Source organism: Silurus aristotelis (genome assembly GCF_946808225.1).
Source record: "Silurus aristotelis genome assembly, chromosome: 23".
Lineage (NCBI taxonomy): Eukaryota > Metazoa > Chordata > Actinopteri > Siluriformes > Siluridae > Silurus > Silurus aristotelis.
The window spans coordinates 844,277-867,814 of NC_139596.1; the positions used below are offsets into that span (position 1 = coordinate 844,277).

At 37.0% G+C, this 23,538-nt stretch overlaps 2 protein-coding genes across 2 annotated transcripts; both read left to right on the top strand.

The window, feature by feature from the left end:
* Positions 1 to 16,959, top strand: LOC310718390 (E3 ubiquitin-protein ligase rnf213-alpha-like). The gene is made up of 35 exons (XM_083527186.1): positions 1 to 161; positions 287 to 425; positions 593 to 775; positions 877 to 1,007; positions 1,413 to 1,573; positions 1,927 to 2,112; positions 2,220 to 2,401; positions 2,684 to 2,804; positions 2,926 to 3,023; positions 3,560 to 3,727; positions 3,834 to 3,985; positions 4,215 to 4,302; positions 4,634 to 4,739; positions 5,244 to 5,421; positions 5,674 to 5,870; positions 6,167 to 6,277; positions 6,420 to 6,524; positions 6,869 to 7,057; positions 7,283 to 7,400; positions 7,692 to 7,726; positions 7,828 to 7,922; positions 9,577 to 9,730; positions 11,012 to 11,183; positions 11,462 to 11,553; positions 11,756 to 11,998; positions 12,285 to 12,423; positions 12,499 to 12,573; positions 12,711 to 12,864; positions 13,210 to 13,408; positions 13,862 to 13,933; positions 14,142 to 14,339; positions 14,973 to 15,062; positions 15,231 to 15,397; positions 16,025 to 16,345; positions 16,656 to 16,959. The coding sequence occupies exons 1-34, from the start codon at positions 47 to 49 to the stop codon at positions 16,185 to 16,187; spliced, it is 4,776 nt and encodes a 1,591-aa protein (XP_083383312.1). The 5' UTR covers positions 1 to 46; the 3' UTR covers positions 16,188 to 16,345; positions 16,656 to 16,959.
* Positions 16,960 to 20,814: 3,855 nt separating this feature from the next.
* On the top strand, positions 20,815 to 23,225 carry tal2 (T-cell acute lymphocytic leukemia 2). Its single transcript, XM_083527285.1, has 2 exons — positions 20,815 to 21,356; positions 22,052 to 23,225. Exon 2 carries the CDS (start codon positions 22,053 to 22,055, stop codon positions 22,362 to 22,364), a length of 312 nt encoding a protein of 103 aa, XP_083383411.1. The 5' UTR covers positions 20,815 to 21,356; position 22,052; the 3' UTR covers positions 22,365 to 23,225.
* The last annotated feature ends 313 nt before the right edge of the window (positions 23,226 to 23,538 follow it).

Here is a 23,538-nt window from a genome sequence, read left to right on the forward strand (position 1 = left end):
TCCTTATTTTCCACTGCAGGATGTCTTGGTTGACACACACTTGCTAATGAAGAAGTCTTTACAGAAGGGCATTTTGCAGCTGCGTGACAAAGCAGATAACCTTAAGAGAGCAACAAAACGTGTAGAAATCCTCCACGGGCTGCTACGAAACAAATACACCGGTGAGAATTTCACTGTTTATAATAAATAAAGTGCTAGTGCCTGAACCTAGTTTACTACAATGTATATAATAATTTATTACTGCATGACAAAATGTGCACGTTAATGAATTTACTGTTTTTAACAGTGTCTGATGCTTTTATAAAATCACTGGAAAGAAGAATAGCCAGCTTTCTATTAGAGCAGGAGCAAACGGAAGAAAAAGAGAACTGGGTCGTTGCTCAGGCGCTTTCCAACCGTTTTGTAGCAGAAGGCACTTCATTTAGGTAAATAAATGTACTGAACATAACTATTGTACATGCATTTTCAATTCTAACAACACACATACTACTAATAATAATGATGAGAAGAAAAATAATAAGAGGAATTGAAATATAACATTATTAATAAAGTATATTTTTGAATATTGAGTTAAATTATTATTTTTTTCCAGACATGTTCTGTGGGTTCATCTGGAAGACAGCGTAGCCTCGGCCCTAGCCCACATTCTGGCTGTCATTGATGGAGACAATAACCTGGATAATCTGGTCAATGATCAACCATCAGAAAAGACTGACTTTTGGCTGAATGTATTTCAGGGGGATGAGTGGGATCTGCTTCACATTCCAGTCAAAACGTCAGTATTGCTTTTTTTTCTGTTTTTATGCATTATATTCTGAAACATATCATCTAAATTAAATGATTTGAATTAGAATTATTTTCTACTGCATATTCCAGATTTCAAGGCCCGGTATCTGTTGTGTCAACGAGTGGAGACCAGACTAAGTCAAGGACACGTCAATTCCCATTTAGCTGGGCTTTAAAAGACAGATTTGAGCAGATTTGGTCACGTGTCATCAATCTGAATGGTAATGCATGCACATGCAAAAAACCTGAGCTGCTTGAAAGATGAAAACAGATGCTGAAGCTTTACATTGCAGTACTGCACCCTTTTAGCTTTAGGTTACGATTAAACTACTTACACTACCTGAGGTGAACACGACAGAATAGATGAGGAGTTGTGTATGCTGTGTGGAGATTTGTTTTAACACAACTCAAAATGAATGCAAAACTGCTAGAATTTATTACAAAGCAGAAGTAGAAATGGCAAGAACATGTGAAGTGTGAGGGAAGACTTTCACAGAGAGTGCAGTACCTGACTGAGGAGTTCTGTATGCGTAGTCTTAGCTGATGTAGTGGACAGCAACAAGGGTGTGCATTTGTATTTTTGTATGCATGCACGTATGTATTTACTCAATCGTATATATTTTAAGGACCATCTGCTAGGCCTTCAAAGGAGTATTTGGAGAAATTTGAAGAACTGATTCCTCTTTCCTGGATTAAAAACATCACAAAAGGCCATGAGATGTTTGCCACGTTTTCTGAAGATCTTGTCAACATCTCAATGCCATCTTATCCACATGAGCTAAATAAGGTAAGTGAAATCAAACCTTCTCAACGTTTTAGTATTTTAGTAAATAGTTAGATTTGCTCCTGCAGTTTATAAATAATCAGGAAAATGACTCACTGCTACAAATGAAACGATTCGGGGGTGTGGTGGGGTCTCTGACGTCAGATAATAAATGAACATGGTGGTATTATTGATATAAATCCTACATTTGATCAGTGTTACTGTCTGTACGTAGTATCCTGCAGTCTCTCTGTCAGTGGGGTTAGGGTCAGCCAGCTTCAGCCATAGCAAAGAGGACAGATCGATTTTTTTATTCTCCTTTTCAGTATAAAATGTATAAACCTATGGCAAAAATGTGTGCATGTTCTGTCCTGCAGTCTTTTTCAGAAGCACTCACTAGACTCACTGCACGTCTCTATTGCAATTTAACGGGAAATGATCCTGACTGTGTTCCTCTGCCCTGGCTGTATGTAGTTAATAAATACATGCATGAGAACCATCAACTTTTCTACAGTTTATTTTCCCAAAACAAGGATGTGCTGACTGCAGGGGAAGCAACCGAGGTTCGAGATTTTATTACCATTTTTCCATCACTTAAAGGTCACGCCATTTCAAAATCACCAACACGTGACATGTTTGCACTAACATACTGATGTATCAATATTTGAAGGCACTCTACCGGGTTCTCACGGGTCTTCAGCCAAAAGAACATGAGCTGAAAGACTTTAACAGCTGCCAGGAGTGGCTAAAGAAAGTGAAGTCCCTGTCTGTGACTGTTGATTTGATCCTTTCAGAGGACTCCCTGGTGACATGTCATGCTGAAAATGCAGAAACACTAATCACAAAAATCAGGTATCTTCTGCCAAAATAGTCAGTAGTAGAAGACAAATCGAATATTATTTATTAGGACAATCAATATTATCAACAATAAGTACTAAGTTCTATTCAGTGCTTATTAGTAATTATAATGGTATGATGTAATAAAGTCATGGCAGGACAGCTGTGAAGTTTGACCTTTTTTAGGTTTTAAGTTCTTTTGAAAAGTAAAACATGGAAATAGCAAATTGCAAAATAACTAAAGAAACAGACGTTTACAGAAAACAAAAGTTCACTGAAACTTGTATTATATTGCAGACATCTCTGGAAAAGTATTTGGATCATTTACCTTCTGATGGACCACCTCTTAAAAAATGAGCAGGAAATGGAAAAAAAGCTGCTCACATTTCTCATCAGAAATCTGATTTTTGCATGGAAGGTATGACAGATTTTTTCAGATCCTGTTTAAAGCTATTAAATCATTATTTATGATAAATTTCATTCCTGTTTAATCTGAAATATGTTTTGTTTGAGTAACGCGTTCTCCTTAATCTGTACAGAAACTAAACTCAGAAGAAGGGAGTGAGATGGAGAGTGTGATTGATCATGTTATTGGGACTCTGACTAAATGCAGCAGGAACGCTTGTAATGTGTTCAAGTGAGTCAAATGACAACAACAAAAATGTTCCTGAATGAAAAATGTTGCACTGAAACGTATATTAACTGGGAATCAAAATCATTTATTGTAAGGGTTTATTGATGGGAAATGTTTTTTTCTAGAAAAAAAGAAAAGAAAAAAAATCCCAGTGCCGTGGCAGAGTAGAGCAGGTTATGGGAAATATTCATTTAATAAAACTCATTATTATTCTCATGTTCTCATGTAATTATTTATTAAATCTCGCACAGTATCGTGATGATATTCTTTTGTTTCTGCTACTAAAACTAAATCTGTGTATTTATCACCAGTGTTAAAAACATGCTCTGCTACATCCTCTACTCTATACCACTGCCCAGGGTGTGTGTGTGTGTGTGTGTGTGTGTGTGTGTGTGTGTGTGTGTGTGTGTGTGTGTGTGTGTGTGTGTGTGTGTGTGTGTGTGTGTGTGTGTGTGTGTGTGTGTGTGTGTGTGTGTGTGTGTGTGTAATGTAATAAAGTACTGCTCTGTAATCTATTTTTGTTTTTTCTGTATCATCAGAGTCGTGTGTGGCTACTGTGATGAAGACTTCACAGAGAACAACACAGCTGAGGTTGAATGTGGACACATGTTTCACATATCTTGTTTAAAGGAGCACAACGACGAACAGTGTAGAACATGCAAAAACTCCATCAGTCGAGATTATAAACCTTGTGGAGTCATTGCCAAGTAGGAGCACCTTAATCTGTTGTTTCAGTGGCCAAAGAATTTTTCTTATACCTTTCAAGTGTACATGAGTTCATGTGTCTTTTTTTTTGTTTGTTTGTTTTTCCAGAGAAACCTTTCTCAAAGTGAACACGTTTAGAAGAAAGTGCAATTCATTCTTTGTGGAGTTCATGTGGAAGTTTATCAGCAGCAAAGAGCAGCTGACTGACAACGTACTAAACAAACTCTTGGAATATGTAAACTGTAAACCATATACAGAAGGTAATGTAGCCTGTGGGTAATCAGTATTGGTTTTTTATTAAATAACAAACACATTATATTGAATATAATTGCAGGAAAAAATATTTATTAAATAGAATTTTTAATAAATGAGTCTAGAGATTTATGCTAGAAATGTTTGGTGTTGCACATCAGAGTAAAATGAACATTCTTGGCATTTAACATTTTCATCTTAAAAAATAAATAAAAATTGTACTAAATATTTTTACAGGTACAAGTGAGAAGTCCACATTACAGCGGTACATGAAACCGAACCCTGCTGTCCAGTCTCTCATAATTAAGATCCTACTGAAATGCGGGTATTGTGTCTGTTCTACCTTGAAATAATTCAATTTTAGAGTGACATACTGGATCTAATCCTTATGACTGCTCATTTCTAATAAATTGCACTACACCAGTGTAAGCATTGACACTGTAATAAATAAACAGCGTGTGTGAGTAATCTGATAACAATTATTACTTTCATTTATTGTGGAATGACTAAAAATAAAATCGGTTACATTAAATATGAATGTAAGTAAAACTGACAATCTTGCTAAATTGTAAAACTGTGCTACTCATATTGCCAAACTCGAGTATTTGGTTCAAAAAGCCTTTCAGATTAAGAACTGTTGTTTGTTTTCTGGACAGAATGAAGGAAACGGCACCTCAGCTTCAGAGGTTTGTTGAAGAGGCTGTGAAATCAAAAGAGGGAAACACGGATGAAATCTACTTCATGGTGGTGCGCAGCATTGAGGTCTGTTTTCAGCATTGTGTTTCTTGAGTTACTTGCAACCATTTCAATAATAAACTTTATTCCTCTAGAAAGTTTCACATATATGATTCTAGTTAGGGAGCATGTGGAAAAGTCAAGAACACCAGTAGTGTAAAAGGCAAATAATAACAATGTACATGAAATTAACATTAAAAACTTAATGACACATTTGAAATGCATACACAATACACCACACAGTAAATACACAAACTTTTAGACAACTTTGGCACATTCTCATTGACGTCAGCAGGGATTGTCGAGTGTTATAGTGTATTTTCCCCATACATACTCGTGGCAGGTGATGAGCAGGAGTACTCCACAGTCAGTAGGCACTATCACTGCATGCTGAGTAACATTGTGTCCTTCTGGATTCCTTATTCCACACAAACCTATTTGTCAATTACAGCCAGAACCATACATGCAATCATACGTGTTCCCATGGGCTTGGAGATGTTTTTTATACTGTACTTCTAAATTGTCCTGCAGGACCACATCCACTTTTCCAGTCAAGGCTGTCTCATCAACAAGGCAATCGAATGTCTCGGTACCCGGGATTTCAACGAGTCTAACCGGAACATGATTTCTGAGGATCTACACACCATCGCAAAATTGCGGTTCGCCATCACGGTTGCCTCTGATGCCATCAGGAGTGTACTGTCTAAAGGTCCTTCAGAAGTTTGACTTTTACAATACAAACACTATAGATTTATCGATCATTTCAAGCCTTTCATCATGCTGAGCTCAAGGCATGCCATCACTTAGACTGGGCCCAGTGACCTCCTTCATATTATCCTGCATCTTTATTCTTCTTATAGTCGTTCTGATCATTGATTTTTTGCAGACTTTTTTGGTGTGACTGGAAAATGGCTGAAGTTATTATAATAAGATAAATGCTGTGTAATGGTTTATTCTTTAGAAGTCACTGTTGATGCTGAAGAGTGCAGACATCTCCTGCAAAGCCTGCAGGAGTTTTTGTCAAACACAGACAGTCCATGGACAAAGATATTTTTGCTACGCAACGTCTGTGAGACGTATGGATTCAGCCTTGTCCAGCAGCTTGGACAGACTGAAGGGTTTCAGTGGATTATACCGAATGAGGTGTTGAACGAACAGGTACAAATCTGCTCATTTCTCATCTAATGTGAAACTGGGAATAAATGAGTTCATTAATGTGATGCTATTTAATGAATAATTGAACATCATATACAACATACATTTGTGTCTTGACTTTTTGGGCATCTATCTATCTATCTATCTATCCATCTATCCGTCCATCCATTCATTCATCCATCCATCCATTCATTTGTGTGTGTGTGTGTGTGTATATATATATATATAATTTATTTATTTTTAAACATTTATCAGTTGAAAGTAGTAATTGTAATTTTAAAGTAACGTGCTTTGTGCAGGACATATCTACACAATCAGTGGATCATTTCCAGATGTACAGGGAAATGTACAACAAAATTACTGTTGACTCTTTTAAAGCTCTAGAAGATCCTTCACATGAGATTGCAGAGGTACTGTACACGGATATATATATATATATAAAATATTTTTTGAAAGTATTCTTCCTATAGAGCATTTCTTCACACCTGAATAAAAAGTGTGACTGTACTGTATATACCCACACCTGTTTATTTCCTGTTGTGTTTACTGTAGCAGGAGTTTGCTGAAAGCACACAGTGTTTCCGGGTGTGTATGGCACTAGCTGCAGTAAGACAGGCCACACACAACACAACCTCAGCCAACAATGCAGGCTCTCTGGTAAGATTTTTAATGTAGTTGTGCATGAGTATTAAAGATTAAATATTTAATAGTAATACCCAGATGGTCATGTTATGATTAAACTATTCAGATTTATGTCATTTTAATGGGCAACACATTATTGTTTACTAAATAGAATTGTATTTGATCAGACTCAGTAAATTCACTGAGTAACACATTTATTATGTATTATTATTATGCTAAGGTACGGCAGGTTAGTAGTACTTCCTTGCTGCATAGTTTAAGTGCTTATAAAGTATAAGCACATAAATTAGGTCCCCTGTTCCTTAATGAGGGCTTATGTACAGTCCATATCTCATACACAACTCTGTAACTCATTTTAGCTCTCCAAGATGAGGATAAAGTCAAACACAGACACCAGCTGGGGACAACTTGTTCAAATCTGCGAGTCAGAGTTTGAGGATTGCGGTGTGTCTCAGATTGTTTTACACACTGCACTAGCAGCACATGTTTCTACAGCACCGGAGATGAAACTACTGAACGCTCTGTGCTTCAGTCCAGGAAAATGCAAGGTTGGTATTGCACATTGCATCAATGGATAGGTTGTCAATTCATTCTTAGATTCATAAAAGTCTCAAGATGTTGTAAATGATAACAGAGTTCTGTCAAAGGGATTTTTTTAACCTTCAGAGAGACTAAGAAACTGAAATACATATTCTTACAATATGCTGTACAGCTCATTCTGTGACCGTAATAAGCATTCATTTCCAACTCAAACACACACTTTTCTGATGCAGGATTTCTACATTCCAACCATGCCGAATTCAGTAAATGAAATACAGGACTGGGTTAAAAACTGGACTTCAGGGGATTCAGTGAATTCAAATGGTCCAGTAGACAATGTAAAAATATGGGGTGAGGTTTGATTTTTTTTATGTCATCTAAAAAAACTTTATTGACAATGTAATAGTGTACAGTGTCTGGGTTGCTGTTTTCTCCTACTCAGTCTCAGTATGAGCACTATGAGGGGTGTCTAGTTTTGTTCTTGTCTGTTCCTGTAAAGAAGATTTTAGACGTTAAGCATGCGTCTTGCCTCCAGTTCTTGTTTGTTGTTTGTAATGAACAGTATATCATGATGTAGACAGGAGTGGATTGGTGATCATTATCATTATTTGCTGCTGATTTTTGTTAACGCTTTCTGTTCAGTGTGTAAGTGTGGGGAACCTGTTTTAATTGGCAATGTGAGTATAAGCTCCATTTTTCAAATAATGCTTTTGTGTTTAATTATATGCAGTTTATACTGTAACAACAGCATTAAATATTATGTTTGTGTTGAACCTAGTGTGGGAGACCAATGATAAAATCAAAGTGTGCTAACTGTGGCGGTGAAGTGGGTGGTGAGCAACACAATGCTGTACAAGGTTTTACCGTGTTTAAGTAAGTGTTTTTTTAAAAGTGTGAATATCAAGAGCTGTGTGTGTGTGTGTGTGTGTGTGTGTGTGTGTGTGTGTGTGTGTGTGTGTGTGTGTGTGTGTGTGTAGTTATCAAAGCTTAACAGTATACCAAATGGGCAGCAGAATAAAATCTGCGCTGTGACCCAACTTTGATTGGGATTTGATTGGGTCTATTAATATCTATTAAGAGATATGCTAATGTCTATATTTATCATACCTGCTGCACATTTAGTCTTTAAAATATTTTGATAATACCTTTATTTGTCTGAAATTTGTGTGTATTAACCCTTTTATGCTTTAAAGTGTCATGCACTACCCCAATTACAAAAAAGTTGAGACACTGTGTAAAATGTAAATAAAAACAGAATGCAATGACTGGCAAATCTCATAAACCCATATTTTATTCACAATGTAACATAGAAAACATATTCAAAGTTTAAACTGAGGAAATTGACCTTTTTCAGGAAAAAAAAAAATAAGACTTTTGAATTTGAGGGCTACAACAAGTCTCAAAAAGTTAATGCAGGGAAAAAGGCTAGAAACATAAATGTTACTAAGAGGGAAGGACTGGAACAACATTTTGTAACTAATTAGGTTCATTGACAACAGGTCAGTCAGATGATTGGTATAAATAGTGTTTAGATTTAGTCTTAGAGAGAATCAATATTGGATGCTTGTGATCTTCAGGCCCTCAGGTGGCATTGTATTTAAAACAGATGTGATTCTGTAATGGAAATCACTGCATGAGCTCATTAACAGCACCAAGAAATCACTGTCTGTGATCACAGTTCACCATGTCATCCACAAATGCAGGCTAAAGCTCTTGAAGTAGGCATGAAAAGGGATTGTCTTCTCTGGGCCAAAGCTAATTTAATTTAGCCTGTCAGACCAATTAAAATGTGAAATATTTTTGGAAACTATGAACACCATGTTCTCTGGAGTAAAGAGGAGAGGGACCATCTGGCTTGTTATCAGCGCTCATTTCAAAAGCCGCATCTCTGATAGTATGGGATTGTATTAGTTCCTGTTGAATGGGTAGCTTGCACATCTGGAAATACACCGTCAATGCTGTCAGGTACAGTAAATACAGGTTTAAAACAACATGTTTCCATCCAGATTATATCTTTTTCAGGAAAGTCCTTGCATATTACAGCAAGAGAATGCTTACTGCATCTGGTACAACAGAATGACTTTTCAACAATTCTCAACATTTGGTGCATCATGAATTCGAAAAATACAAAAAAGAAGACTCAGGACTGGTAAGCAGCTAGAATCTTGAATCAGACACACATGGGACAACTTTCTTCTCTCAAAACTCCAGCTGGTCTCCTCAGTTCCCAGATTATACAGATTGTTGTTAAAAGAAGAGCAGATGCTACACTTTCCTCAGTTTCTTCTCAGTTTAAAAATGCGATATGTTTTCTATGTTCTATTGGAAATTAAATATGGCTTTATGAAATGCACATTTTACACAGTGTCCCAGCTTATTTGGAACTGGGATTGTGAAATCTTGACACAAACAGAAAATGTTTTTGCTGTACACAGTTATGTTTATTACTAAGCATATGAAGTAAAACAAGCTGTTTTTTATGAGACAACGCTTTTAGTGATTTTGGTGATTTTGTTCTTGATATAAGTAATGCACAGGGCAGAGGAAGAGGTCACAACCTTGGTGATCCTAACAGTCGGAAGGAGCAGGATAGTGAGAGAAGTCTTTATGGTGCCAAACTTCAAATAGTGCGTGCTTTAATACACTCCTCCATGATCTGGGGTACAACTGAACACCCTGAGGTATGTAACGTGTGTGTGTGTGTGTGTGTGTGTGTGTGTGTGTGTGTGTGTGTGTGTGTGCAGCTATTTTAAGTGATACTGCACTATATGTGCATAAAGCTGATTTGATCATAACACTAATGATGAGCACATTGTGACATCAAAGGTCATTATAACTGTTAATGAATAATGAAGGTGCCTTCAGATAATTCTGTTTATTTCAGCGTTATTAGTACACTGCTTTTAACAGTACACACTCTACAGATATACATTATACATTTACAGAAACAGATATACATTTTAAATGTATAAATTAGTTCCTATAAGTTTATCTCTTATGAGTGGGGGGGGAGTGGACAGTGGTGAGGGTAAAACTTCCTGAGACTTCATGATGATGAAACCTGTGAGAGAAACCAGACTCAAAAATGGACCCATCCTCATCCTCACCAAATGTCCGTTTATATTTAGTCTCACTGATGGAGACTCGAATGTACATCTGTTCATGGTTATTGCAACTGTATTGCAGCAGACTGTTTATAATAATTACAGCTAAAAAACATCTTCATGCTTCTTGAGATTAACCCTCTTCAATAATTGAATGGATCTTTATGCTGTTCAAGTGGAACCATCCTCAGCTACAGTGAGTTACTTCCTTTTAAAAAGAACTGCATTCAGAAGTAGGGCATCAGGACAGAAAAAAACAAAGGGGTGGGTGCATGTGTAGCTCAACAGAGAGAGAGACGTGGAATATTTGGTAGGTTTTTTGTGTAATAGTTCAGGACACTGTAGAGTGTGATAATAGTGCAGGTAGGAACTCCAACAAAAATAGCTATGACATCAGATCTCAAAGGTAATGCATACACAGGGAATCTCTGAACATATAGCGTCCACCCCTACTCCACTGTCAGCATTCAAACATCCAGAGCTACTTCTGTTGCAAACGATAAGTTTATTAGAATTACCAGCCTCAGAAACCACAGATTTACATAACACATCTTCATACAGATTGACATAAAGACATCCATTCAGGCCTTCATGGTTGATACTATATATGTATTGATACAGTGCTTTCAGAAAATATTCAGACCCCCTTCACATGTTGCAGCCTGTTACTACAATCGTTCAATTAGATTTGTTTTCTCATGAATCTACACTCAGTACCCCATCATGACAAAACTATTTAAAAATGTCTGCAAAAACAAAAAACCCTGAAAAATCACATACTGAAGTATTCAGATGGTTTGTAATGTAATTACAGGCAGAAGTATACGATGTAAATGTTCGTGTTTGTGTGTTGTTCAGGATGTTCAGAATCTCATCGAGATGCCACAAGGAGCACATGATGTCAGGAGGCACCTCCTTCACCACCTCCAGAAGGACATGGAAATGCTTGGCAAAACTTTAGGAAAGAGTCAGCAAGATGCTGAGATGACTGTCCACTTGTTTCTAAAGTACATCTTGGAAAGTTCCTCTGGTAAAATGTCCTAATTTAACTGTTTCACTGCTTTTCATTATTTGTTAATGAAAATTGTTGAATCAGTTCCAGTTATGGGAAACTCACATGTAACACAGTAACATCTGTCCAGGTGTCAGAATGTCCGGTTTAACAAATTATTGACATTTTGCCAATTTTGACAGGACAACAAACTTATATGTCCCAGATATACAGTATAACTCCATGTAAAGAGTCCAGTCTGAATAATGCAGTAACTGAATAGACAGAAAAGGAAACTCTTTGCTGTTCTCTTGCAGAGTCGAACCCTCAGCTTCAGTTAACAGACAGTGAGGATAAAAGGACTGGGTGGGAGAACGCCGTTCAGCAAAGGCTTCAGGCTTTTTTTCAGGTGCAATTTCACTGAAATTACATTCAATTGAACTTAAGATTACATTCATAAAAAAAGAATAAATGTTCATTTATGTATGTGTTTGTTTATACATGTATTCATATGTTTACATGTTTAACTTTATTTGGTGTTTATATAAATAATATGATTACAACATAATAATCATTTAATGTTAATCTCTGGATATTGTTTGTTTTTAAAGAATCATGAGGCTCAGTTAGAGGATGCACAGCGTTATATTCTGAAAATGAGTGGCATGGACACTTTAGCACAAATCATCTACAGTAAAACACCAGCAGTGGAGAACCTGCCCACCTCCGGAGTTTTCAACATTCCGCTCATGTGGAACTTTGAGCAAAGGATGAACATACAACGCTTTAGTCACTTAATTGAACAGAAAGATGACATGAGAAGTGTTCCTGTTCTCTCACAACTCCTTAAGAAGGTGAGTTTTATGTTTATAAAATAGCATGTTTAACCACTCTGCTTGTCTAGGGAAAGTAGCTTCCAGCCAAACGGTGTCACACCAAATACTGATTTCAGTTGGATTTCTCTTCTGTTACTTTACATTCCATTCTGCTAATTGATCAAAATAAATTTGAAACATTTGTATTTTTGAAAACATTCTCACTTTTACACTTTTATATTTTCACAAGTACTGTTTATATAATATAAATCAATCATTATATACAGACTTATTTATACATTGTCTATTTGTTATTTTCTTACAGCATGCTGACATTCGACACATCCAATATCTCCCTCAAGTGCTAAGCCTTCAGCAGAAGCTGATGTGTTATTTTGAGAACCTGGATCCACAATGCTTCAATAATGTTCCCATTAACACCTTCAGGAAGGAACATGTAGCAGGTGAGATGCATAGAATGGTTATTTGTTTACTTTCATTCATTCATTATCAATAATTGATGAATTATTCTCTTTTAGATTATGAGCAGCAGGCCTTTACTGAAAGTGCTGAAATTATAAAGTTGCTATGGAAATATCTGAAGGCAATTGACTGTAAGGTTTTATAATATTTACACCATTATTAGAGTAAAAATAATAAGAAATGGTGTTCACTAGAGTGAACAGAGATTTAGCAGTGGGCTGGAATAATGACTTGAAGTGGTCTTAAAAACTTGTGACATCTTGTTTAGACATTCATGTACCAGAAGAGATGAAGCAAAAAGACGAAAATGACTTAACAATTGTGGACCTTCTGCCAATGGAACACTCTGTTGCTCGGATTATAACAAAGTACCTCGTCCAGATGCAGAACAACTTGATAGAAATCACCAACCCTACAGACAGGTACACCGAAACAACTGCAGTTTAACTGGGACTGGGTGAATCCATTAGGAACATAGAGCTTCTGAACAGAAACTGTCCTGCGAAAAGAACCTTTTGTACTTATTCAGTCTCAAAATCTTAATTATTATAATAAAGAATGATTATAATAGTGATGTGATCCGAATCAGATAAAATTGCAATTTATTATGGCTAAGAACTGTTTATATGGAAACAATATTCCAGCTGTTCTTTTTTAAAAATAAGATGTTATAGGGTGAGAGTTTCTATTCACAAGTTGAAATGAATTATAATGCCCAATTGTAAAAAAAATGTATGGTTAATATATTTTTTTTACTTTTATTTAAGGAAAATCTCTGCTAATGAGCTCAAGCCTTCCCATGTCATCACTTGTGTTCCTGATCAAGACTTTCTCATGATTGCCATTTCAAACATCGACCATGTGGTGCAGGAGGATGGGCAACATATCACCGACTATCACTTTAAAACTGTGGAGAGGCAGATAATAGATCGATACTTCACAGAGAAACCCATGATCCAAGACGATGTAAGGCTACTTTCAGACTTCAGCAAATAAGATGCAATGTTTTTTTTTTTGTTTTTTTTTTTATGTGATTTAACCACCATAAAATTGCCATCATTAAACAATGACACCACAATGATATACTTCAAAACAGCACAAAGACACATCATTGTGTTCTGCACATACACTGTGAACGGTAGGAAGGTGTTGATCCATTCTCTCTAACAGCAGCTCTGACAGTAGTCCAGGTTTTTATTAATACACTCATTCAGGTACGTCATTTTCACCAGGACGTGTAGCTTACTTACTCCAAAGAGAAAAAAGAGAAGTGCTGAATGTTATGGAGGAATGTTTAAAGCTCTGGTATACTCTGGACACTATTGGTTCTTTTATATTCAGTCCAAAACGGGTGCAAAATTGCATGTTCTAAATAAAGCATGTTTTATTTGATCAAATCTGCTTTGTCTCCTTCTACAGACGCTTCCATTATATAAATATGACTCAGGAACAACGATGCGTGCGTTCTTCAGAAAAGTGCAGGACAAGCTGGTATGAACTGATCATCACTGTTTCACAATGTTTCATGTTTTTATTGTAATCAGCAGAGAGCCCAGTGACCGCTATTTCATCTTAGAGGTGTTTAAATGCTGTATATAAACAATAATGTGACTGCTAAAAATCATTATAATTAAACAATGAATTTGTTTTGTTTGAAACACACACACACACACACACACACACACACACACACACACAGGAACCCTTGAACACCAATGACAGGAACTGCATCATGAATGAGTTCCGGTTTTTGAATGAGATCTCCGCAGCACTTTCCACTCTACGGATTGTGATTGGATTTCTGAAGCTGTCATTTCCTGCACCAGAGCAGAAGCTCATAACGTACCTAATGAAAGACCTAAAACTGGATGACCGAGTGCAGACACTGAACCTACAGGTGCATCCTTTTTTTCTATGCTACATCTTTCCTTCATTATTGTGCACACCTGCATAACCTTCAATATTACTTTGCTTTGAGTTGTGAAGAAATTTGATTGGTTAAGAAATCAAACACCACAGTGTCAGGACTGGGGCTCAAACCAGGGTTGGTGACATGAGAGGCAATGTCCAAGTGCAGAGATGGACGCAATGAAAAGTTAGTTTTTTAACGATGTACCAAAAAAAAAAAAAAACGAAAAGAGAAGAGTCGCCTATGACTGGAAACAAACACAAAGAATGAACACACAACATCAAAAACAAGAAACTGAGACGCAGGTGGACTTTTAATACCAGGGAAGTGCAAACTCGGGTGGAGACAAATATCAATACAGACAAAGGAGAGAAATAAAAAAAGGGAGGATTGGGATATCTAGTGGACAACTGCAGTATAACAGCCAAAGTCTTGTTTTGAAGAAAATTCAAAACAAACATATTTGTAAGTTTTTTGTATAGTGCTTTAAATGACATTATCACAAATCATCATTAGTAAACAGTCCAGCATACAACGAGTCTGGTTCACAGTCTAGGGAGCTCTACTACTGGAAATATGAGTAACAAATATGATTATAGTAACTTTTTTTTTTGTTTTAAGGTGCTGAAATCCAGCCAGGTAAAGCACATTCAGTCACTGTGGGAAGCGCTATCACTGAGACAGTCATCTCTATTAATTGAGATGAATCAGGTACAGTAAACCTGCAGTGTTCTGTCATTCTACATTCTAGTAGTTTAATGTGTGAAAGATGTTTATAAAACATATTACTAAATCATTAAGCATTATGATTATACATTACTGTAACCTCAGTTTTCAGGACTTGACATGTAACTACTTTTTACATTTTTTTTGTTCAAGAATCCCTTTATCATGATCGAGGATCAGGATTTCCATGAGATGTTCACCGATCAGATAAATGAAATTAAGACAATTCTAACAAACATCACTAACTTGGATGTTCTCATCACCGAGCTTCACTATGTCATCTTAAATATCACTCTCAAAGATGTCCATCCAGACTGGACGTGGGTTTTAATTTACATTCATTATTCATTTTACACAACACAACTTAACTTTTGCTGAACAGAAAGTGTGGAATGCTGCATGAACCTCATTAAACCCTAACTCTTAGCCAGGAAATAAAATAGAAAAAGTATAACTGGTAGATGTTATACTGTGAGTACCTTTTAAATGCACCCTCAAAATATCTGTTTAGATATTTCTTTGGGTCACTGGTTCAGTATTTAACAGAATCGGTGAGAGATAAGTCAGCCGCACTCTCACTTCTCCTGTTCTCTGTTATATTATTCTCTGCATTTTTTTTTACATTGGTGCTGTGGAACTCATGTATACACATGTATACACACACACACACACACACACACAAATCTGCTTCAAAACAATTGTTAGCGTGAGTAATCTCAACAAAAATGAAAATGTATATATTATTTATGTAGAACAGTTATAGCAGCTAACCCTGTCTGTACAAAATTTTCCACTTTATTAGGCTCTGGATAGGTTCATAATCGTTCAGGCTGCCAGAGAATATAAACCAATTTATTGATTTTTGGAGTTGCTGAGGAAGAGATATGAATCAGTAAGTGTAATTTTATTAATAATTTTACCATTCTTTATTTCTATTCTGTGCACAGAATTATAGAAGCATTTGAAGCCTTCCGGTACCACGGTGAGATCAACGAGAAGGCCATTGACTGTCTTCAGGATCTTCAGCAGATGGAGATGAGACACAGCATCTCATTGTGGAAACTCGCAGTGCAGATCAAGAAAGGGTTCAAAAACACAGCATCTCTGTGATGTGAACATCTAATAATATTCCATATATATTACTGGAGTATTAGTATATGAATGATATATTAGTAATAATACATGGTGAAATTAACTCTCTTTAATTGATCAGAATTGCTTATCTTTTCCTAAATGTGGAATTGGCCGGCACATTCATATTGCAAAAGATTTGCTCACATTTAAACTCAAATACTCACATTTAAACTCATATACTCACATTTAAACTCATATACTCACATTTAAACTCATATACTCACATTTAAACTCAAATACTCACATTTAAACTCATATACTCACATTTAAACTCATATACTCACATTTAAACTCATATACTCACATTTAAACTCAAATACTCACATTTAAACTCAAATACTCACATTTAAACTCATATACTCACATTTAAACTCATATACTCACATTTAAACTCATATACTCACATTTAAACTCAAATACTCACATTTAAACTCATATACTCACATTTAAACTGCAACAGAACGTAATCAGCATGGCATTCTAAACATTCCAAAAATGTTATAATGATGGTAATTGATGTGAAGAAAACTAGGGTTAGGGGTAAATGTTTTTTTCTTTAAGCTACTGAACTTGAGATTGTTGAGAAAATGTAGTCCTTTTGGTTATTCATGATACTTTCCGAATTCTTACCAAAAAAAAAAAATGCTGTATTCTTTTTGGGGTACTGTCCTTGCTAATAGGCTCATTTGTGTTCTGATTGTTTCCTTGATTGAACTCCATTTCTACGTAAATAAAAATTATAAGCATCCATTTCCACCAAGAGCTTCATTTATTCCAGTGAATTGTTTAGATGTGCATCTGCTATTTTAGTTTATATTCCAAAGCATTGAATTTTACTGACTTTTGTTTAAAACTGTGTGTGTGTGTGTGTGTGTGTGTGTGTGTGTGTGTGTGTGTGTGTGTGTGTGTGTGTGTGTGTGTGCGTGTGTGTGTGTGTGTGGGGGGGGGGGGGTCTATCTGAATGTAGGAAAGGTAGCAGTTGATTTGCAGAAGTCTTTATCTGCACCAGGCAGGGAGAGAGGAGAAGAGGATAGAATAATCAGTGTTTATCAGAGAGAACAGCAGTCTCACTCCAGGCCCTCAGAGCAATGAACCAGGACAAAAGTACTCCCATGGGACATTATACTCCCTCTTCTTCTTTCTTACACTCTTTTTCATTGTCTCTGACTGTCTCGTTTTTCACTTCTGTCTCATTTTCTATCCTTAATCTTATGCTTCCTCCCAGATCGTGTGTTTGACTTAAAAATAAATACTACAATATAGTATCTTAAATATTTCCCAAAATTACCTCACATACCAGTTTGTATCTTATCAGTATTTTCTTTTATTATACAATCTCTCTCTCTCTCTCTCTCTCTCTCTCTCTGTCTCTCTCTCTCTCTCTCTCTCTCTCTCTCTCTCTCTCTCTCTCAGCTCCTATGCAGGTTCTATAAATGATCCCCTCTGTCCACTGAATGTGTGTTTACTTTCCCTGCTCACTGTATCTGCTGAACAAAAGAGTTGAACATGGGAAGGAGGGAAGTGTGGAAATAAACACAGCTCTAACAGTACAGTAAAGACCATGCCTTTATCTCTCTCTCCCTGTCTCTCTCTCTGTCTCTCTCTCTCTCTCTCTCTCTTTCTCTCTGTGAGAAACTGACATGCTGTTCAAATCTTTCCTTTCATTTCATCTTTCATTCTCTGTTCACAAACCCACAGATTGACCCACAGCTTGCAGGCTTTCCCACATTACAGTCTCAGAGTTACACATAACAGTGTTTAATTCCATTAGTAATTACTGCAGTTAGTAAAAGGCTCAATATTTAAATGATACATTAATCAGCAAACCGGCTTTCAAAAATACACACATTATGAACAAAGTATGGATATTTTTTTTCTGTACATAAACAATTTACATTTTAAATGAAATCTTTTCTCTCAGTGAGAGATCTTTACCTCAGTGAGAGATCTTTACCTCTGAGAACTTTTTACTTCAGCGAGAGATCTTTACCTCAGCGAAAGGATCTTTACCTCAGCGAGAGATCTTTTCACCTTCTTTTTTTGGGGGGGTTTATCCTTCATTTCATGCTTCAAAACAAGAAATTCTGACCAGACAGAAACATAGAAAGCAGGATTCAAACCCTGAACCCCACCAACAGAGAAATACCAGTCTTAACCCACTGAACCATCATGAAGGACAGGCTGGGAAGCTTGTTTAGAGCAGGTCTATCTTTCTTTTTAACCCATCAAAACAAGAATATGAAGACGTAGGAATCAGGAATGTAACCTACCTCATAACTAGCAGACAGAAAGCCGGGTTTGAACCCTGACCACCAACATTAGCAAAGTACCAGCCTTAACCCACTAAGCCACCAGGAAAAAACAGGATGGGAAGCTTGATTAGAGCAGGTCTATCTTTCTTTTCAAACCATCAACACAAGAATTTAACGCTAAAGAAAGATGTAGGAAGCGAATACAGATGTAAATAGCACAAGTTGAACCCACATTGTAAATAGCAGGATTTGAACCCTGAGCCCCACCACCAGCGAGACACCAACGTTAACCCATTGAACCATCGGTGAGGACAGGCTGGGAAGCTTGTTTCGAGCAGGTCTATCTTTCTTTTCAACCCATTAAAAACTAAAATATATCGCTAAAGGAAAATGTAGGAAGTGAATCCTGATCGTGACTGGCAGGAAGAAAGCAGGATTCGAACCCTGAACCCCACCAAAAGCACGACACCTGATTTAACCCACTGAACCATCAGAGAAGACAGGCCAGGAAGTTTGTTTAGAGCAGGTCTATCTACCTTTAAACCATCAACACAAGAATATAAAGCTAAAGAAAGATTTAGGAAGCAGGAACATAACCGACATTGTAACTAGCAGGCAGAAAGCAGGATTTAAACCCTGATCTTCACCGTCAAGTCAAGTCAAGTTCTACACAGTACACAGTAGAAACCAGACAACGTTCCTCCGTAACCCTGGTGCTACACTAAACAGCAACAAGCTCTATCTAATATGAGCTCTATCTAACAAGATCTATCTAATATGATGTGAGGGCCAGTTAACAGCTAAAACAGGTAGAAGTAATAACTACTTTTTACTGAAGTACATGTCAGAGCTTCTTTACTTTCACTTGAGTAAAAAAGTTTAATCAGTACTTCAACTTTTACCCGAGTATTTTAAAACATGAGGATCTGTACTTCTACTGAAGTAATGGATGTGTGTATTTTTTCCACCTCTGTCGTTTGGTTGGATTGATGGCGTGTGGACTATGGCGGGATGAAAACGTTTGGATGGAGCTTCATTTTGTTTATATGTAGTGAGTGAGCAGTATGTGAAGGTGGACGGTTGGAGTGAAGAACGATGTGCGATGTGCTGTTTAAACTTTATTGGAGCTCTGAATGGGAGCTGCAGGTGCTGTGTGTGTGTGTGTGTGTGTGTGTGTGTGTGTGTGTGTGTGTGTGTGTGTGTGTGTGTGTGTGTGTGTGTATACACTCCGCTTGCCCTCCGTAATCCCATTATGCAAATCCATGAAAATCCGAGAGACTTTTCACAAAAAACACTCCAGCGCTTAGTGGAGAAAACACACACACACACACACACACACACACACACACACACACACAATGTATTCAGCTAGACAGACGCTTCAGATCTGAGAGGAGAGAGAGAGAGAGAGAGAGAGAGAGAGAGAGAGAGAGAGAGAGAGAGAGAGAGAGAGAGAGAGAGAGAGAAACATCCAGCAGAAATTATCATTACTAACATTCTTATACTGACTCTATTTTATTACAAAAAAAGTCTTATTATATATAAAATATAGTAAATCTGTACTTTATAGTATTTTTATAACGTGATGTGTTGCATGAGAGGGATTTTAGGTGATTTTTCTACCACCAGGTTTGTGTGTATTTTTGTATAAAGTGTGTAATTCATGTGTCTCCCTGCAGTCACACTAAATGAGATTAGCACACAGCTGATAAACCCCGAGTGTAACCCTGTCACAAGAAATCAACCAATCACAAACTGTTCTGGTGATGATGATGATGATGATGATGATGACACTTTTCGCATTCAGTGTTTTACTGACAGAATGATTAGCATGATGCAGTACACATACACATGCACATACACACAAAGAGAAATAGATAAAAGAATGTATTTTATATATGAAATGATTATTCCTGAATGTAGGTTTATATCAGATTCTATTCATTCACATGCTGATGACTGACATTTCACATTTATTTAAATGTTTAGGATTTAATGGCGCTAACAGTAAAGTAATACTGTTTTTTAATGTATTTAGCACTGTTTCAGAACATCTGCAGCAGCTGCACAACACATAAAGGATGTTTGTTCTAAATGAATAAACAAAGTCTCGACCCTGTGCTCAGGCAGGAACTAATAATAATAATCATTGTAGTTTCACAGGCAGAATCTCCAGGACCTCAAATTTCACAAACACACTCTAGAAGCTTTACTGTCATCACCACAATCAAATCTAATGGGATTAGACCGTATTAATAAAACATATTAAGTTTAAGTGAGCGAGAAAAGGGATTCTGTGGGGTCCCTTAATAAAGTTGTGGAAACTTGATGTCCAAAAGAAAGTCAAAGTCATTCACAAAAGATCAAACTTTCATCTCTAATTATTCATTTGTTTCAATTTAAGCATAATTATTTAAATTCATTCAAATATTGTACAGAACAAAAAATTTTACTTTGGACTTTGGGTTAAAACCTTCAGATACTCTTTATGTATTGTGTTAATACTGGCAGCTGTAAATAAGTGTGTGTGTGTGTGTGTGTGTGTGTGTGTGTGTGTGTGTGTGTGTGTGTGTGTGTGTGTGTGTGTGTGTGTGTCAGGACAAATACAATACAGCTGTAAAATTCATAAGCCTTCACTGGTACTTCCGTCCTCCCCCTCCGTTCCTCCCTCTGTGGCTATTCTTTCTTTTCTCTGAGAGCATGTCTGTGTCAGAGCTCAGAGTCTCTGTAAGGCTCACAGTGAGAAGATCCACTGACCGGAGACTGTCTGAACATCACAGTGTGAGGGACACACTGACCGGTGTCTTTCAGCAGCTCACAGTGAGAGGACACAGTGTCCCCCTGACTACCACGAACCCTTCAGCACCGTCGTTTTTCTGAGACACACTCCCAGGTAAGCTTCATGAATTTAACATGCACAGTTTTCTCTCTGGGGTGGTTTTACATCACTATTTGTATCATTTGTGTAAAAAGCAGTTATATCAGTAATATACTCAGTAGAAGTCATGATTTCAGAATAACCTGAAGTCGATTATATTTAATTTCAGCTTTGTGTCAAATAGTTTCATCTTGTACTAAAATTTTACATAAAAATCTGAAACTAATGCTGGAATTTTACAGGCAAAATAAATAATGTTGGTTTGATTTTTTAAATTTAAAAGAAATCCAGAATCCAGAATCATTTTTACATAGAGATCATCAGAATCTCTCTTAATTATAATATTGCAAACACAGTTTGAGATCCTGGTGTAATATTCAAGCAGATCCTGTGAAGGTAAATTCTAGCTGCTTTTCTAACATTGCTGAGCAGAATCTGGTGTCCTGTATGTAGTTATGGATTTTATGGTAGCCGTTTGTTTTTTTTTTTTGTTGTTTTTTTTTTTACAATTTTATGAATGGAATCGACTTGTGATTTAAATCTAAAAAATCTACACAATCTAGATTCTTTTCATTTTTACACGAAATCAAGATTCTTTTTCTATTTTCAGTCTATTTCCATCTAAACCCTTCTGATGTAATGATGCAGAAAAACCAAAGAGAAATGCTAATCTCTCTCTCTCTCTCTCTCTCTGTCTCTCTGTCTCTCAGCATGACTCGTAAGGTGCTCAGTAACACTCGTGAGCGCTGGCGTCAGCAGAGCGTTAACACTGCGTTTGCTGAACTCAGGAAGCTCATCCCGACTCATCCTCCAGAGAAAAAGCTGAGCAAGAACGAGATCCTGAGACTGGCCATGCGCTACATCACATTCCTGCTCACGCTGCTGGAGAACCAGAGAGACGGAGAAACAGAACATTCGTCCTCCACGCTCATCACACTCATCACGGGGAACATGAGGAACCTGAGCTCACAGTCTGAAACACACTCACCTGGATCCAGCAGTGACGGGGCAGAGAGCTGGTAGAACCTTCACCACCGTCTGGAGAATTTACACGACCTGCTGCAGCTACACCAACTGTGTGACAAATCTGCACCGAGTGCACACGATCCAGCTTTCATACTCACTTCACACACGGGATCTAGAACGTGTTCTGTACTTTAGACAAACTCAACTGCTCTAGAACCTCTGCAGGAGCTGCACGAGTCATCTAGAAGCTTCACTCCAATATAATGTCGATGTGTTATTCTCACACACACACACACACACACACACACACACACACACACACACACACACACACACACACACACACACACTTCACAGTGAGTTCAGTAAATTATGACAGATTTTAAAGACTTGCTGAAGGCTGATTCGAACGTTCTGGCGATGTTGTGAAAACGTTGTGATGATGATGTTACAGCAGTGTTATGGGACCTTGTAGAAAAATTTTAAATCTCATGAAACCCTCCTGAGACTTGAATCTACACCAGGTTTAAATCAGTCCATGATCTTGTCCTCGTGCAGCATTTATAGTTTATTCTCATTATGGCATTTCCTCTAATAAAAATGTCCTGTTTTTCTTCTTAAAGCTAAAATATTTATTTGTATTTATTCCTGTTTTATATTTAAGGCCGTGATCGGCGAGTCCTGACTTGACGACTCTGTAAATGAACTTTTTAATTATTTGTTAATTTATTGAACAGAAATGATTCAACACGCTCTTTTTAATTATTTATTTAATTATTTATTTATTTTGGTAACAAAAACGTAGCCAAAGATTGTGAATATTTCTGCGCGTGTCTCCGTTTGTACGCTTCTGTTATCAGTGGAATGTATTATTTATGTGATCAATGAATAATGAAACACTTTTTCTTATTAAACTGTGCAGAATGTGTCACCGAGTTTATTACACACACACACACACACACACACACACACACACACACACACGTGCGTGCGTTCATCTCACGCTGCACAAAACCTGCAATAACACGTGGAGAACAACAGGAACACAAAGAAGTGTGTGTTGAGGCGCATGTGCAAAATACTATAAATGTTAAATCAACACCAGAGACACACAAATACACACAACTACTTTATTTACAGCAGCTTGTTAGAGATTATATACCTGATAATACAAGGCAAAACCCCACAGTGTGTGTGTGTGTGTGTGTGTGTGTGTGTGTGTGTGTGTGTT

Excerpts from the sequence above, each read along its gene's own strand:
- LOC310718390 (XM_083527186.1), top strand. The coding sequence starts at position 47 with ATGAAGAAGTCTTTACAGAAGGGCATTTTGCAGCTGCGTGACAAAGCA. Across the intron at positions 3,024-3,559 it reads AACGCTTGTAATGTGTTCAA|AGTCGTGTGTGGCTACTGTG; the intron begins GTGAGTCAAATG and ends CTGTATCATCAG. Across the intron at positions 3,728-3,833 it reads CCTTGTGGAGTCATTGCCAA|AGAAACCTTTCTCAAAGTGA; the intron begins GTAGGAGCACCT and ends TTGTTTTTCCAG.
- tal2 (XM_083527285.1), top strand. The coding sequence starts at position 22,053 with ATGACTCGTAAGGTGCTCAGTAACACTCGTGAGCGCTGGCGTCAGCAG.